The sequence below is a fragment of the Pelodiscus sinensis genome, chromosome 3 (assembly GCF_052426305.1).
Source record: "Pelodiscus sinensis isolate ZL-2025 chromosome 3, ASM5242630v1, whole genome shotgun sequence".
Classification (NCBI taxonomy): Eukaryota; Metazoa; Chordata; order Testudines; family Trionychidae; genus Pelodiscus; species Pelodiscus sinensis.
In genome coordinates this window covers 55,905,845-55,924,024 of record NC_143054.1, presented here as the reverse complement: position 1 = coordinate 55,924,024, position 18,180 = coordinate 55,905,845, and the positions used below count along the sequence as shown (strand labels likewise).

The following is an 18,180-nucleotide window of genomic DNA, read 5'->3' as shown; positions in this document are numbered from 1 at the left end:
GGGCAACCTATGTTAGTGAGTGACCCGCATGAATGGCCCTCCTACATCTAGTGCAAGATGGTTATAACCAAGAAGGTTTCCCCAGGATAGTGTAGTTTTGCTAACTGTCCTTGCTTACCTAAAGTTTGTGGGGTGTGCTGACTGAACTGTAGTACTTAAGATTATTCTTCACTAACTATAGATATATTTGATGGAGCATAAAGGCTACAATCTCTATTGTGTGTTACAGAGAGCAGTGAGCTCCTCCTCTGTGACTGTCCTTCCTAACAGAATGGAAGATATTTCCTTGGCTACAAAATGAGCTATTCCTATAGCTAGAGGACAGGGAGAAAAACATATGAAGGTGCAAATTTTAAAACACTCAGTTGTGGGTCCAATTTTGGATACTTATGGACTGCAGTATGGGGTGTGCATTATTTCTAGAAAGTCAGTTTACAGGTACCTAAAATTGATTACTTTCAAAATCAATTTTAGGTACCTGCAGGTCTCCTGTCTACTGGAAAAATGTCTGGATTGACAACTGAAGTTCAAGGAGAACCATTCTGTCGCTTTGTATGTGATTCAGAAAGATTACAGTCAAAGCCTTTGGTTAACATGAAACATAGCCATCAAGTTATTTTCAGCATGGATAGCTTTTTGTTCTATTTCTAGCCAGCACCACTACCTTTATTTTCTAAAGGGAGCAAAAGTGTCTGAGGCTAAAGTCAATATTTGGCTGTTCGAGCACTGAAAACTAACAATTATTTTCATTACCACAGAAAAGGGAGGGACCAGATGTCCAGAATAACTTCCCTTTCTCTAAGCAGGAGCCTTTGTTCCTAGTTTACAACCAAAATAAGGTTGTACTCTACTTCCACTACTATTTTCTCTCTCAGCTGATAAAACTCCTGATGATGCTTGTCTCTCTGCTATTACCATTTCTACATATTTGGGGTCTGCAGGTCAGCTATTATTTCTAAACCTGGCGTGCTGGCACCAGGGGAGGCATGCTATGATACTATTAGCTGCTCATGACTGGATCTTCTTAACAGTCCCAGTTTACTCATTAACGCAGGAGTAAAAGGAAAAGTAGTATTATTCGCCGTATGCAGATATTATTAATCTGATGTTCTTTGAGATGGGTGTCCCTGTGGGCGTTCCATTATAGGTTTCTTGGCACTCCTGAGGTTATCATCATAACTTTTTAGCAGCATTATTCCCCCACAGATGCTGGCGTGCCTGTGACGCAGTGAACATGCTGACGCGCTGTCAACCTTCCCTCAGTTCCTTATGTACCGTGGAGAAATGTTACAATCCAGAAGCAGAGGGGAGGAGGGAGGGTCGTGGAGGGTTGACAGGGACACTTATCTCGAAGAACACCTCAACTGGACAAGGTGAGTAGCCTCTTTTCTTCTTCAGTCCCTGTGATATTCTCAGGTTCATACAAGTGGTGTGTGGGGCCCACAAAATACGGAGAGCTACATTTGTGACCCACAATCGTGATCAGGTTGAGAACCACTGACCTATAGTATTAAAGATGATTGAAGAGGATAAGGAGGACATTCTACAGTTAAGTAATCTAACAAAAATGGTCAGGAAGACTTAAGGCTTTTAGTACGTTATACCATTACCATGACAAAGCAATCTAAAAAAAATTATTTTCAAGTGACCTTTAGAAGGGAGGGCCATATGTTTCCCCTCACCCCCATTAAAAAACCACTGACTGTGTGTATCAATTGTCTAGTTTTTCCTGGGTGGCGTTCAGTGTTTTCAGCAGAGATATTCAGTTTAGTAATAAGATTTTCAAATTTTAGGCTTAAAGTCTCAATTAAAATTATTTCATACTTTAAAAAAATTAAAGATTTGGTTCAAATTAATCCACCTCCATTCCAGTAAGTGCATTACTTTTCCCTGTTGACTACTTGCCAAATATGTTATGCTCTTCAGATTTATGAAGTTGTTCATTTGAAGGTCATTCAGTCTACCAGGAGTAGCAATAACAATATCCACACCTTTGGTAACCACGTTTATCTGTCCTTTTCGGTCCCCACCGCCATATATGCAAATACTAAAGAAAAAAAAAAGTTTTCCAGAAGCTGAGTCATACAATTCAATTAAAATCAATCTTTCAAAATTGAAAAAAAGTGACAGTACTTTGTTCCGTAATATTTAAAGGACACGTTTGTATTAAGCTATCAAGAGGCAAGATTATAGTCACAGAATAGGTCAAAAAGCAACGAGGATTTATTTATATTTTCTACTTTATATAAATATTTGTTATTTTACGTTATGCCATAAATAATGTGTTTTTAAGTTTAAATACATTAAGCAAGACATACATTTTAACAAAATAACTACATTAAATCATTTTCCTAACAGTTTGTCATTGAATGTGTTGCTTCAGTTTCTATATACAGGCAGTCCCCGGGGTTACATGGATCCGACTTACATCGGATCCCTACTTACAAACGGGGTGAGGCAACCCCGCACTAGCTGCTTCCCCCCCAGCAGACCAGGGAGATGCAAAGCTAGCGCCCCCTCCCCCCCCAGCAGACCAGGGAGACGCGGAGCAGCTTTTCTCAGCAGACACCTCAGCTTGAGAATAAAGGACTGAGGGAAGTGAGGTGTGGGAGAATAAAACTGAGCTCTGGAGAAATGTTTGGCTAGAGTTTCCCCTACAGTATGTACCAGTTCCGACTTACATACAACTTCAACTTAAGAACAAACCTACAGTCCCTATCTTGTACGTAACCCGGGGACTGCCTGTACTACCTTTGGCAGTTTTAAAAATTTTCATCCCGTATGTAGCAGAGAGAAACACGCAATGATTTGCTAAAAGTACATAAAACTTTTAGCAGGAGATAAAAGATAGCAGGAGGCCAACCTAATGACAAAAGATCACAGAGTAGTTGTGAAAGGATTTGGACATGAGCACAAATTATATGACCATCTAATAAAGCACACCGAATTATCAGAGACGGAAATAGGTAACATTTAAAAAATTAATCTAGCAGCGAACATGGAAATCAGAATTTTCCAGGTACTATAGCACCTTATCTCACATCTTTCAACATGTAAGAAGATCTTCTCAAGTAAATTGCAATAAAGAACTGATGGAATGTTGGGTATTCACAACATCCTATTTTATAAGATAATTTTATGAAGAATAAATTATTGTAAATTTGGTTCACCTCTAGAGGGACAGGTAGTGCAGCCTAACTATCAATTCAGAACTACTCTGGGGAACAAAAATGGTCAAGAAAGAATAACCAATAGCAATCTTAAACCACAGACTGGAAAAAGGAGGAAAATTAATAAAGATGAAGAAATACAGCTTCAAAGACGACTTGAACCAGAAGGAAAGCTGTAAATAAAAAGGTACAAATTATGGACCTTTTTAGACTTGACATCACCAATAAAATATTTCCACTCTCAGAATACACAGGAGGAAGAGGTTTGGCCAAGGGGAAGCTCAACTACTGACCAAGTACTGAAAGGGAGCCCAGAGGAAAAGGGTCCATTTAGCAACTTCATAATAAATATGGCAGACATCTGTGGCCCAGACAAAGTAAACAGCATGTTTTCTGCTACCTAATGCCAGAATAGAATATCAGATATCCTAAAGGCAATAGAATAATTTATTTATTTTTGCATTTGTTGTAAGGCTTTTGCTTTTTAGTGACAAGGTTTGCTGTAATGCAAGACTTCTGCCAACATTTATATTTTAATATTAAGAAACTAGTGAGAATAAAGATTACCTTTTAATGCTTTTGTATGTATACTTTGAGCACTCTGCCTCCACTTGAAGAGCTAGTTCTCGAGTGGGAGCAAGGACCAACATACCTGGCCCACCCCGCTGATCTTTTGGGCTTTAAGAAAGAATTAAACAATTTTAAAAAATGCTTTATGCAGTAGTTATATGAAGCCACAGAAAAAACTGATACTGAGTAAACACACATTAAAATATTAACTAATGTAAATATTTTTCTAGACTCTCTCAATAGATTGCCACATTCTGCTACTTAAAACAGAACACCAGTTTCTTAAACCATTTTAGAACCACTGATTGGACTCGTTTACAAGTTGTGTTTTAATGCCAATTTAGAGTTAAAAAAAACAAAACATAGGCAATACAAGACTCAAAAAGTTTCACTCTATCAAGACCTTACATTGGTTGTGAATCCAAATGAATGAATCCAGGCATTAAATAAGCTAATGTCTTCCCAGTGCCAGTCTGTGCAATACCAATGAGATCAATTCCTTGAAGTATGATTGGCCAAGCCTGTGACTAAAATAAAATAATATAAGTGCTTAACACAGGAATGGCAAATTTCTCCTTAAAATATGAAATTTATCAGAGTGAATGCTACATCATACCTGAATTGGCGTAGGCTTCTCAAAGCCCACTTTTCTGATATTTGCCATAACATCAGGATAATATTTAAATGCATCTTCAAATTTACAAACAGGATTGGGAATATGGCGCTTCTCACCTTCTTTCAAGTCATCACAAATTATATTATTATTTTCTTTTCTGTACAGAATTTAAAAATATTAATGTAGTAGCTTTAAAAATCAAAGAATTTTAAACCCCCAAACAGGAAAATATTCTAGAAATTGAGAAACTTTGTGGTCTATAAGAAACAAGTATAGGTTTCTTGGAAAAAAGTACACCATGGCCACTCTTATGTTCACAAAGGATGTTACTTGGAAGACACCCTTTCACATCATTCAGTTCTCACTTTCGCTTTTAGAAATTCCCCTGCACAATTAGATGGGCTAATTAGACCCTAGTGACCTTGACTTTCTTGAATGAAATATACATTTTCAGAGAATATTCATGTCCTATTGCAATCCAATGATAGAATCATAGAACACTAGAACTGAAAGGAACCTTAAGAGATCATTGAGTCCAGTCCCCTGCCACCATGGCAGGACCAAGCTCCATCTATCTACACCATCTCAGATAGAGGTCTGTCTAATCTGCTCTTAAATATCTTCAGAGATGGGAGATTCCACAACCCCCCAGGCAGTTTATTCCAATGTTTAACCATCCAGACAGTTAGGAAGATTTTCCTAGTGTCCATCCTAAACCTCCCTTGATGCAGTTTAAGCCCATTGCTTCTTGTTCTATCATCAGAGGCCAAGATGAACAAGTTTTCTCCCTCCTCCTTGTGACACACTTTCAGATACTTGAAAACCACTATCATATCCCCTTCTCAGTCTTCTCCTTTCCAAACTAAACAAGTCCAATTCTTTCAGTCTTCCCTCATAGCTCATGTTCTCTAGACCTTTAATCATTCTTCTTGTTCTTTTCTGGCCCCTCTCTGCAGTACTCCTTCCTAGACTTTCACTTCTCATTCTGTAGGTGGGAACAGATTGTTCTTTCCTAAGAGGAGTACCTTGCATTTGGCTTTATTGAATTTCATCCTATTTACCTGAGACCATTTCTCCCGTTTGTCCAGATTAATTATGACCTTATCCTCCAAAGCACTTGCAACCTCTCCCAGCTTGGTATCATCTACAAACTTAATCAGCATACTCTCGATGTTAATATCTAAATCGTTGCTGAAGATATTGAACAGAACGGGTCCCAAAACAGACCCCTGAGGAACCCCACTTGTTATGCCCTCTCAGCATGATTGTGAACAACCAACATCTCTGCTTCAGCCAGGGAGCAGGGAAAGAAAAGCACTTCCAATTTCCCCCTTTCCCTCATTTATAGTTATTTTAAAAGGAGTAAACAAAATTACAGAAACAGTAATTATTGATAAGCATATAAAAGATGGGAAAAGAGAAGAGGAAATACTATATAATATTTTTACTTGCCAATGACTGTTGTCCCACACACTCCCTTTTTTGAAAAGAAATTCTATATATCATAGAAAAGTGACAAGTAGAAGCATACACATATACTTCCAACAGACAATTAGAATCCCAGTTCAGATTAAAAGTTACATTTCCTAACACAGAGACAGAGGTTAGTGGTACTGACAATGGTGCTGGAGTGGCACATATGGCTACTATCTTTTTTCCATTCCAACAAGTTAGGGCTGCGAAATTCATTACTAATAGCAGAGAGAGAATACTAGAGTAAACACGAGGGAACAAAGCAGCGGGGATCCCCAGTTAAATGTTTAACTGTGATAGAATTTTAGTCAGTTACACGGTTATTCTTTTTACACATTATTTACATCTCTAATGGCAGTGAGAATCAAAGTTCTAACCACAGTAAACTTCTGATAATCCGGCACCCCCTGGGTCCTAAAGGTGCCGGATTATCAGATATGCCGGACTATCGGAAGGGGGGGCTATGAGGGGTCTGGGGTGGGGTGGATGCCACCCTAGACCCCTCATACTCCCCCCCCTCCAATAGTCCGGCTCTGCCCTAGGCGTCCCTGATTCAGCCGCTGCTGGTCAGTTTCACCAGCTGCTCTTGGGGACGCCTGGGGCGGAGCAGCTGGGGTGCTGCCATGTTGGTCCCGCAGCGCTGCTCCTTGGCTGCTCTGCCCCAGGTGTACTCAAGTCAGCTGCTGCTGAAACTGATCAGGGGCTGATTCCAGGAAGCCCAGGGCAGAGCAGCCCTGCCTCGGGCTTCCTGGAGTCAGCCGCTGATCAGTATCAGCAACGGCTTAATCGGGGACAGCTGGGGTGCTGCCGGGTTGGTCCCCCAGCCCCGAGGGGCAGCACTACGGGACCTACCCGGAGGCACTCCAGCTGCTCTGCCCCCGGCTTCCCTGATTCAGCCGCTGGTCAGTTTTAGCAGCAGCTGAATCGGAGAAGCTGGGGGCAGAGCAGCTCCAATGGTCCGGCTGCCCAGAGCACTTCCGGGTTCCTGATGGTGCCGGACCATCAGAAGTGCCGGACCATTGGAGTTTTACTGCACTTAGAAGATGTTTGAGGTTTCAGTGAAGAAAAGGGGAGTTCAAAAGGCATTTAAGATTGACATACTGTTCAGAAGATTACAGCCTGAAGGAGTTAATGAACGCCAACCCACTATCTCACAATTTGCCCAATTCCAGTAGGTAGATGCACTGAAGGATTTTATGCACCACCTTCACTGTCAATGCCAGCTTTTTGTATTACAAAAGCAGAAATTCTGACATTTAAGAAAAAAAAGACTGTGGACATTTGCCTGTTACAGATATTTTAGCCCCGTTTGCTACCAGCTTGAAAAAAAAGCAATGCCTGCTTGTCTAGTGCTCAACTCATGGTGGATAAAAACACTCGATTTAATTAAAAAACTGGATTTTTAAAAAACTGGAAGTAAAGGGGTTTAAAAAAAAAATAAACCAATAAAATTATAATTATAATGGACAGCCTATGGTAAGGCCTAAACTTACTATAATGCATTAAAATTGTTTAAATTAAATAAAATATATTAAGCAATTCATTTGCTGCCAAGTTTTAAAGAAAATTAACCCCTTTACTGGTTGAAGGCTCTGAAGTGCCAGACCAGCTTTTGGCAGCAGTAAGCTCTTATGCATGTGCTGAGAGAATGTTTTCTTATTTTCAGGCCCATTTAGATCAAAGATAAGCACCCAGCTGGATTCTTGAAAAACAGGAAAGTTTGTTCTCATCTTCATTCTATGAATAAAAGCTAAGTGTGAGAGAATGAATCTGCTAATTCTAAAAATTTTGAAGGCCCTGATGATTAGAGACAATCAGTTCAATACACTAACTACAGATGACACTTGTTTAATAAGTCAGTACTAAATAAAGAACATGTCTTAAACTGGTTTCTTATATATTAGAATATTTAAGGTAGTTTTATTTAATAAAAAATAAAAAAATAGTTTTGTGCAGTCTAGCTGAATATTAGTTTCCAGCCAAATAAAGCTTGACACAAGTAAAAAATTAATCCAGTAAATTAAAAAAAAAAAACATTGTCCAACATAATAAAAAGTGTGAAAACTAAGAATCTGAATAAATGGAAGACAAGCTATATAATTATTTAAGTGCAGAAGGATATAGTGTTTTCTTCTGGTTAGCAAAAAGGAGATCTAAATTTAGCAAAAATATATTTTAGTGTTTACCAATGAGAACTGAGCTTTCTTTATGAAAGTAAGTGGCACAATGAAAACACAATGAAAACTGATTTTTAAATCAAGGACTCCTGCTCTCTGATTTAAATTATTAAAATTGGTGACTTAGATCACCTTGACTTAAAAATTAATCCACGATGGTTCCATCCCAAATCAAAAAATATATCTAACTGTTAATAAAAAGAAAATTGTAACATTTATACAACTCCTATGTAACAAAAGAAATTTACAATTCCAAAACAAGCAGTTACTTCCCATACAAAAAACTTACCGCCATTTCTCCACTTCTTCTTTTGGTATGGAAGAAACCTCTGGAGATTCTTTGTAGAAGTTTTTCTCAACTGGAGACAAATCTTATACGGGAAAAAAGCAAGCCATTGAAAAATCTGGTTTCCAAATTGGGGAGACATGTTCATTCAGAATTACAACACATAGTTTAAAAGGAAGCAGTTAGTAGTAGAAGTACCAAAATTATGATTAAGATTTAAGATGCAAGAGCCCAACACCCACACAGTGTGAATCATCAAATCATTCCCTACTAAAACTTTTTAGTAGTAGGGTAAAAATTTCTTATTGGAAACATGCAAACGCTTCAAAGCTCAGGCAGATGTAAAATTGCGGGTTTTAAGTATTTTCTAAATAAACCACCTGACAAAATTTTTAGCCTAAGCTTATAGGAATTATTCCTCTAACAAAAGCTATATTTTAGAAAATTACAATGCCTAAATAGTTATATTTAATTGAAACTAAAGAAAGTGTAAGAGTCTATCAGGAATTATTAATGTTAACACTGAAAAATATACATTGATTTCAACATAAATACACGATCAATGTTCTATACTACAGTTAAAAAAAAAAATCTATAATTGGCTATCAAGATTTTATATTTTCTATACTGGCACACCACACTCCTTAGAGCCTGTATACTAACCTGCCCACTTCATAGCTTCATATTTAGCTTTATTTTCTCGAAGAGATGCCCAATTAATCACTGATTTATGTGAGCCAATTCCAGACTTGACAAGATCACGGCAGCTTTCACTGGAATAACACTTGCCAAAGTCCTGGTGTTGAAGGAAACCTGTTGGGAAACAGCAGCTTTATTTTTAACAAAACCTTCTCCATTTGAATTATAAGGAGACTTTGGCTACGTCTACACTGGCCCCTTTTCCGGAAGGGGCATGTAAATTTCACCAGTCGTCGTAGGGAAATCCGCGGGGGATTTAAATATCCCCCGCGGCATTTAAATAAAAATGTCCGCCGCTTTTTTCCGGCTTTTAAAAAAGCCGGAAAAGAGCGTATAGACTGGCCCCGATCCTCCGGAAAAAGTGCCCTTTTCCGGAGGGTCTTATTCCTACTTCGAATAAGACCCTCCGGAAAAGGGCACTTTTTCCGGAGGATCGGGGCCAGTGTAGACGCTCTTTTCCGGCTTTTTTAAAAGCCGGAAAAAAGCGGCGGACATTTTTATTTAAATGCCGCGGGGGATATTTAAATCCCCCGCGGATTTCCCTACGACGACTGGTGAAATTTACATGCCCCTTCCGGAAAAGGGGCCAGTGTAGACGTAGCCTCAATGTTTAAATGGAGCATTCTTTCTTGGAGCATATTGTTAGAAGCTTGATTTGATCTCCAGATCCAATCTTATTATATACCAGAAAAATCTACAAAAAACGTGTAGATGCATTGCAAGGAAAAGGATAGAATTTAGCACCCCAATGGACAATTTCAGCTATTTCTGGATACTTAGGAGTAGTACTGACAGGTTCTAAAGAGAACATCAAGCACCCCTCTCAGCTAGAAGAATGGATTTCTATAATATGGGTTCTATGGGGACTGGGTATAAACTAGGGGAAAACAGGGAGGGGAGGGAGATAAATTCTCAGAACCCTAGGGATCAAGCAGAAATTTCTATTTTCAACAACTGTAAGGAAAAAGAGGTATTTCTATGGACAAGATGATAATTAAGTCACACATACTAAATGCATAAATAATATATTTAAATTAAATTAAATTAGGATCTCTCAGAAAGCAGATTTAACTATAGTGGCATTTCACAGTTCCCCTGTCACACAGCTCCTCACTCTATTTCTCCTCTATTTGAAATGTGGAACCTAACTGTCAGTTCTGACTAATTCCTTTCTTTCCTTCTAGAGCCTCAACCTGGATCTGAAGACATAAATAGTCTTTGTCCGTAAGGGCTTTCAATATAAACAGATAACAACAAGCAACAAACAAAATATTAGAATGGAAAACGTAGTCATTGCTTACATATCCCTATAACTTACCAATAACTGTACATATTATAATTTGCCTAACATATAATGTAAGGGTATGCTGAGGTCAGAGTCATAGTTCAATAAAGTGAGCAATATAATGTATATAGTTTTGATGCATTTGGAGGCAGACAGGATGTATTTATAGAAGGACAATGATTCTGTCAGTACAAGTGGTAAATGCAAGTGTTTTATTATTGCTTCCTCTTATCTCCTTGTTTTTGAGGATTCCTGGGTGGTGTTATCCTGAATTAATTTTAACTGTTTTTTATAAAGTTCTTTATATGTGGTCACACCACATAACCTCTGCAATATGCCTTTGTATAAAAAGTTAAATACAAGTCACATGTTGTAAGAGATCACGGGTCAAAGATGCAACAATTCCGCTATTGTAAATTACTTACCTCTCTCAGTTCTGTCTTCAGGGTAATTTTGGCCACATCTCTTAACAAGATCATCTATCAACATTTTGGCTTTGTTCTGTGTATCATTATTGCCAAAAATCTTTACTTCAGCTTCAGATGCTCCCCTTACAATCTAAATTTAGAAGACCTAATTAAATATTTATATAGCATAAGCTTCACACCTATATATACATATATTTTATCCACATATACATATATTTTATCCACATACATTTTAGAGTCCATCTGTCAGAGTCCCACTTGTTCCAGAACCTCTCCTAAATAGTAAGAGTTAGGGCCACAATATTTGGCATACAGTTTCCTCTTACCCTAACTTAAAGCAAGGTCAGAGCTTGGTTGTGCCAGGAAAACAGGAAGTGCAGAGAATGGAACTGTTTTCCAAAACACTGAAAAGGTGTGAGCAGAGAGGAGGGAGATAATACTCATGGTGATCACTGGGGATAGGTGCACTAGTAAGACACTTGCCAGCTGCGGACAGGGCTCAGTATGTCACTGGCCAATGGAGCAGGTAAGTGGCCCTGCTGCCCCAAATAGTGCCAGGTGGGAGCCCCCCTGCCCAAGAGACCTGCCCCCCCCTTTCCTCTAGGTCTGGCCTCAGACAGGCTGTAGGCCTGCAGGGGAGCCGCTGGAGGCCAAAGGCAGCCCCCAGAGCCTTGCCCTCCCCCTCATGTAGAGCCTGCAGGGGAACTGCTGGAAGGCAAAGCCAGCTCACGGACCCTCACGCCTCTACTATGCAGGCCAGTTGCAGGCTGGGGGAAGGAGTGCTGCAGGCCAGGGCCAGTCCCCAGAGCCTCACCTCCCACTCCCCAGACCAGCTGTAGGGCTTTGCTTTGACTCCTGCACCCTCCACGCTCATAGCCTGCTGCACTGAATCTCTCCTTAGTGATTCGAGCAACACCAGGTGAATTTGTTATCCCACTCAATTTTTTTAGTTTCTGCAGTCTCATAATTTCCTTGCCTAACATAAGACATACAGTGGGCTACCCAGAAGGACTTAGGCACAATAATGGCTAATATTTGGGAATCTAGAAAAGTCACTAGAACAAAAGTGTAATCCACAAATCCAAGAGTTAAGTGCATCACCTTCTCTACACAATGAATGGTAGTTAAATGCTTAAGGATATGTCTACACTGGGAAATAGGTCAGTAGAACCTTCCTGAAGTGATACACTGTTAGGTAAATGGACGGCAGCTTACAGTGGCCTAATTATGCATGTGCCTCCACTCAAACTCTCCTGTCAACATAGCTCTAACAGGGATATTAGCAATTGTATAATTGAATAGTCGTGTAACTGCATAAAATATCATCAGTTACACAGCTATTCAATAGCCCCCAGAGACGGGGCCTGCAGCCAGTGTGCTCCAGCCCCACTCCCAGGAAGTCCTGTCACCTCGCACTGCTGCCTCTCTATCAGAGGTAGCAGTGTAGGGCGGCAGGCGGGAGCTGGTCCATGAGGAGAGCTAGTTTAAAAACCAGTATACAGAGGCAGCAGCCTTTGTCTGTGAATGTGGAGCAGCACAGGATGGTGAGCAGCCTCTGTCTGCAGGAAGCTCAGACCCCCGCAGACAGGAGCTGCTACTGCGAAGCAGCCTCTGAACATGGAGGGCCCAGGTTCAACAGGGATAGAGACTGCTCTGTGGGATGCTGCTTTGCAGCAGCCTCTCCTGCCCTCCTTCCCTCATGCTGCTGCTGCTGATAGCAGCAGCAGCATGGGGAGGGAAGGCAGCACCATGCAGCTGGTGCTGCAGGGAACTGGATTTTAAGCGGGGAATCTACAGGAGGCAGCAAGCAGGGACAGTTGGGTCCCTGGGAGATATGTTCTGGGGAAGGTTGGAGCTCCACAGGCATATTTGCTTCCACCTTCCCCCCCCCACCCTCCACGCTGCTGTCTCTTTATTAGAGGCAGTAGCACAGGGGCGAGTAGGGGGGGGGGGAGCAGGCCGACCTGGTGCTTGTGGGGAGCCCATTGAAAGCCTGAAACAGAGGGAGCAAAGGGGAGGGGGAAAGAGTGCATGTAGTCAACAGGATTAACCGATAAGCCTAGGCGTATCAGTTGTTTATTCTACTATACACTAACATCCCTACTGTGTACACTGCTGGGGGGGGAGGGAGTAGGGAGATTAAGTAGGTATATCTACATCCTTCAGGATGTGGATTTTTTACACTCCTGACTAACCTAATTATGCTGAAGAATGTAGACCAAGCCTAGGTGCCTGCCTCGCTTCACACACAAGGATGAGTGACTGGACTAAGGGTCTCCAGGAGTGAATAACAAATTCCTTACAAGTATTGTCCTATCACCCCCCCCCCCTTTGAAGAGTGACTCAGGACAGGAGGTTGCAATATGATGATACCTGTAAGAAATTTACGTGTGGTCTTGAATGTGTGTGTGGGAGGGAGGGGTGTGGGGGAGTGTTCAGGGCAGAGGTGTGTGTGGAGGGGTGGAGGATTAATATAAGAATGGCAATACTATGTCAGACCAAAGGTCCATCTAACCCAGTAGCTTGTCTGCCGACAGTGGCCAGCCCCAGGTGCCCCAGCGGGGGTGGACCGAAGACAGCGATCAAGCAATTTGTCTTGTGCCATCGATCTCCAGCTTCTGACAAACATAGGCCAGGGATACCATTTCTATCCCCTGGCTAATAGCCTTTTATGGACCTAACCTGAGGGTTGGGGGTGTAAGGAGGGGTTCAAGGAAGAGGGTTGCTATGTTTGGGGGGGTGCGGGAGTCAGGCTGGGCGATGGGAGTGTGTGTGTGTGGGGGGGGGGAGACTCAGGATAGGTTGATGAGAGTGTGTGTGGGGGCAGGACAAGGGTATGGAGAGGCTCAGGGCAGGAATCTTGGCAGTTAGATGTGTGAGAAGTAAAGGCAGGGGGCAGGGAGAATACATGGGGGGTTGGGGGCACACACTAGGGAAGTCCTGGTTGCTGTTGAGTCACCTTACCTGGCTAGTGGACGGGTCCCTTCCTGTTTGCTGTGCTGCCACAAGGGAGCTGTGGGCTGGCCCAGGGGCCACCAGCAGCAGTGCACACCAGACTGCATGTATACTGCTTGGCATCCGGCGAGCAGCAGGGAAGGCGCGGGCACACCAGGATGCACCTGACGCTGACTGGGATTGAGCACATCTCCCTTACAGCACACCCTTGGCTGGCTCCTTTCACATCTGCCTGCCTCACATGGGCTACACGTTTGGGGCTGCCAGCACCAGGAGCCCCTCTGAAAGAGTGTATGGCAAGCCACTCTGTGTGTGCCTACAACAGAACACCCCAGGCAACTCTTGTCAAAATGGTGCAACAAGGTGCACTATCTTACCTTCACCTCTGAGTGTCTCCCTTCTCCCAAGTTGGTTCCCTAACCATGTGCCTACAGAGTCACTGTAAATCTCTGACCCAAGGTCTGTTTAACTTTTTATCTACAGCAGGACAATTACTGGGCAAGAAAGAGGGAATGACTCTGTAGTCCGATGGTTAAAGTATACACCTGGGAGGTAGAGGATCCTGACTCCAGGCCCCTTGCTCCACTTTTGTTATTTATCCATAGTCAAACAACTCCAGGAAGCCCACATCAGAAGATCCCACAGCTCAGTGGTTAGAACACTCCTCTGACAGGTTGCCTTCCACATTCCAGGCAAGTGCTCTAACCATTAAGCCAGGGTTGGGCAAAATACAAACTATGGGCTGAATCCAGACCACCAAGCCACCAGATCTGGCCCACGGATGCAGCAAGGAAGCTCCCTGCTTGCCCCCCTGTCCAACGCTACTGAGAAAGTCGTCTGCCAGGCCATTTTTCTTTCACAGATATGAGTCTGGCCCTGCCCCCAGCACAATCCCATTGGCTGGTTTCTGGCCAATGGAAGCTGCCTGTCTGAATAACAGGCAGCGGGCGAAGCACCTCTTCCCCCTCCCCTCTGGCTCTTGCTCACAGACCCTCATGGCCCCTGCAACCTGTGTGGGGGAAGGACAGGCAGAGAAGATGCCTGAGAAACATGCTGGGCTGCTTGCTAGGAGTTGTGCAGGTAAGTCTCCCAGTCAGAGCCTGCCTCTGGCACCTCAGCCCCTCCCTCCCCATACCGCAAATAACCCACAACTTCTGCCCTACTCCTGAACCCATACCCCCTCCAAAATCCTGCACCCCAATTGCCTGCCCCACGACAACACCCCTTCCTATGCTAGGTCACAACCTAAATCCCTGCACCCCAATCCACTGCCCTATGTCACAATCCAACCCCCTGCACTCCAATTCATTGCCCCAGGTCACAACCTAAATCCCTGCATCCCCTCCTGCACTCTAGTCCAGTGCCCCCGAGTCACATCTGCCTCCTTCACCCCACCCTCTTCCACCTTAACATCATGGAAATGTGCAGCCCTTGAGCAGTTTCCAAAATCTTGGAATGGCCCCCTAGCAAAAATTATAGCCTAATGCAGAGGTGGGCAAAAGTTATAAGGAGGGCAGCTCACCAACAGATTTTGAGTGGAAACTGGTCCAGTAGATTGAGGCAGCCTCTGCTCATACCTACCAGATATGGCCTTGCATGCACTTTAGGCTACCTGAATGCCTATCTGGGAGTTAGGTAGGAGACAGGCATTGAGGCATCTCAAGGGGGCTGCAGTATACGTGTTCAAACCCTAAAATATAGGTACCAAGAACTTTTCCATTGAAAATATAAGTGCCAAGTGAGTATGGGCAGCTGGTGAAGGCAAGCCCCCACCTCCACCCCCACAGGAGCCAAGCTGCCTCCCTGCTCCACACCATAGTCCCAGAGTATGGGGAGGAAGGAACACACATGCCCCCAGACTTCATGGTCCTGGGGCACAGGGAGGAAGGAGGGCACCTGTCCCCAGCCCCAGAACATGGGGAGGAAGGAGGGTGCACGTCCCCACCTCAGATCATGAGGTGGGTGGCCCCAACATCCCCAGACTGCACATGGCCCCAGTGAGAGTGCGCGGCCCCAGCCTCCCAGGCGGCCTCAGAGCTTGGGGAGGAAGGAAGGTGCACATTCCCAGCCACAGAACACAGGGAGGGTGGCTGGCTCTGTGATATGACAATCTCTCATATCACAGAGCAGCAATCACTGGAATGTACAGAATGTATAGAAGTAGAAGTGGCAAGTCCTGGAGAGAGTTCTGAGCAATAAGCTCTGACAAAATGTAGTGCACTTTACCTGTATTTTAGAACCTGAAGAATCCTCAAGTTCTCTTATTTTAGTTCCAGCCCGACCTGTTACGAAATGCACTGTAGACATTATATAAATACTGAACACAGACCAACTCGTGCCAAGAGTTGGAAATATACCACTATCAAACATTACTTTGCTACTATTTACTGTCACCAAATAGAGTCTTTGCTTTCTTCAAAAAGGGCAGATCATTTAACAAGTAATCATAGCTTGAAAATGCAAAACAAAAAACCAGACAGAAAAAAATTAATGGGGGTGGGGGGCAGGACCCACAGAGAAATATGGTCCCAGAGACATGCTTCAGATTCCTTCTCTGGCCAGCAAGGGCTTTGTCTATCTCCCCCTCTTCTAGCTTAAAGTAAAGTTCACACATCCACTGGGGCTGGCCAATAAAGGCTGAGCAAGCATTTTGTGATGAATCTCTCCCATCTTGCCCACCAAGCAAGCAAGCAAGCAAGCCAAGTCATCACCTCCTCAGGGTGACCAAATGGGAAATTAGGCAAGCAGCCAGTCAAGCACACAGACTGGTCTCCTTAGGTTAGCATGCATTTGTTGAGGAGATGGGTACTACAGAGAGTACATAACCCCATCAGCAGGGACCAGGGTCAACAAGAGATCAAAGGGGCCAGGCAGGTACCACAGCTGGCCCACATCAACATGCTCCACCTCAACAACCCATCATGTGCCTTGACATCCTCTGGCAGGGGTAGAGACTAGGAGGGCCTGGGGAGTGTTGCTCCCCCCCCCAAACCAGAGGCTACGCACAGGTGGGTATGCATAGTCATATGTCCCCTGCAGATTTCTGCCTTGCATTTACCATGCTGGTGTGAGTGTGTGTATGCAGGTACACTGGGCCAGCCGCACAGCAGGTCTCAGGGAGCTGAGTCAGGAAGTGACACTCTCTTGCAAACCCTACTGCATGAAGCTGGCCCAAATTGACTGTCAGCATCATTGTCTACCCGGTTCCCTCTAAAATGTTACCCAATGCCCCTGTGGGAGGCACATCCCAGTGTGAAAGCCTCTATGCTACATGGAAGGCAGAGATCAGGGGAGGGGAACATGAGAGCGACACACTCCCCCACCTTGCCTCTGACCCCCAATACAGACATCGGCCAGCACCCGGGCACGCCTCACAGCCGCCCTGCCCGGAAGGCGGGAAGAGCGCGGGCTACCTGCGCCACAGTCAGGCACTAGGGCAGGGCCCGGCAGTTACCTATGAGGGCCCCGATCACGGCGTTGTCCAAGTGGAAGCAGAGCGGCACCCCCGAGCCCCGGTCCCTAGGGGGGCCGCGGGGCCGATATTCCAGGGGACCCGACAGCCAGGGATCCCGCGGTGCGTGGAGCTGGACTTGCCGCGAATCCTCCAGCCTCCTGCAGCCGCCGCCCCTCCGAACCGGCCCCTTCTGGCCCTCGGCCCACGGCCCGCCGCCTCCGCTCCGCCCTATGCCGCCCACCGCGGGCGCCGGGCTTCTCCGGCCCCAGGAGGGGGCCACTGTCGGCTGCCACTCCGGCAGCGGAGGGCCTGACGGCCGGCTCCCGGCGCGGGACTCCTCGTCGCTGTCCGTTTCCCAGTCAGACATGGCAACGGCGGGGCCCAGTGAGCGACCAGGATCCCCCAGTCGGGCTCGCGCTACCTAGCGCGTGCTTTCCAACCGCCAACACGCGCGGGCAGAGCAGGCCCAGGCCGGGAAGCGCTCTGATTGGCCACAGCATTTCGCCTCAATGATTGGCTAGTCAACTTGCTGCCCGCTGAGTGGATTGCCCATTGGCCTCTGGAAGAGACGGACATTCTGGTGGGTGTGGAGGAGGGAGAGCCGCGCCTCAGCGCCTTGCTCCTGCGGGTTTGGCTTTCCAGCGAGAGAGCAGCCCAGAGTCGCCCAGCGAAGCGCTTCTATCAGTAGGATGGCGCTACCCGCAGCCATTATCGCGGGCTACTGAGTATCCCCAGTAGGTCCATGGGGCAGGTGCGACTGGCAGCCCAGCACCTGCTGCTCACTGCACACACTCGTATTTGGGGAGTTGGGTCTGCACCACCCACTCTCTGTGTCACATACCTGCGGTGTAGGCCCCAAGCAGCAAATCGCATGACTACATGGTGCAAGGAGAGCATATGGATGCAGGGCATGGCGGTGAAATTGATCTCTTTGGTGCAGTCACAAAAAACCCTGAAAACCCATGACAGTTAATAAGATTCCCAATTGGGCAACAGCCAGGCTGTGTCTACACTGGCGTGATCTTGCGCCAAAGCGGCCGCTCTTGTGCAAATACTTGCTGCCTGTC

At 44.7% G+C, this 18,180-nt stretch overlaps 1 protein-coding gene across 2 annotated transcripts in view; it reads right to left on the bottom strand.

The window, feature by feature from the left end:
* DDX43 (DEAD-box helicase 43) overlaps nucleotides 1-18,180 on the bottom strand; it is a 73,323-nt gene extending 55,143 nt beyond the window's left edge. The window contains exons 1-9 of one of the 2 annotated variants that reach the window (XM_075923770.2): nucleotides 17,114-18,180; nucleotides 15,886-15,956; nucleotides 10,702-10,834; nucleotides 8,956-9,105; nucleotides 8,296-8,377; nucleotides 4,357-4,513; nucleotides 4,149-4,267; nucleotides 3,738-3,848; nucleotides 1,906-2,047 (exon numbers count right to left, since the gene is read on the bottom strand). In XM_075923770.2, the coding sequence (XP_075779885.2) occupies nucleotides 1,906-2,047; nucleotides 3,738-3,848; nucleotides 4,149-4,267; nucleotides 4,357-4,513; nucleotides 8,296-8,377; nucleotides 8,956-9,105; nucleotides 10,702-10,834; nucleotides 15,886-15,956; nucleotides 17,114-17,480 (1,332 nt within the window). In that variant the 5' untranslated portion in view covers nucleotides 17,481-18,180. The remainder of the gene's footprint in view (nucleotides 1-1,905; nucleotides 2,048-3,737; nucleotides 3,849-4,148; nucleotides 4,268-4,356; nucleotides 4,514-8,295; nucleotides 8,378-8,955; nucleotides 9,106-10,701; nucleotides 10,835-15,885; nucleotides 15,957-17,113) is intronic. The other variant, XM_075923771.2, reaches the window with a different exon arrangement.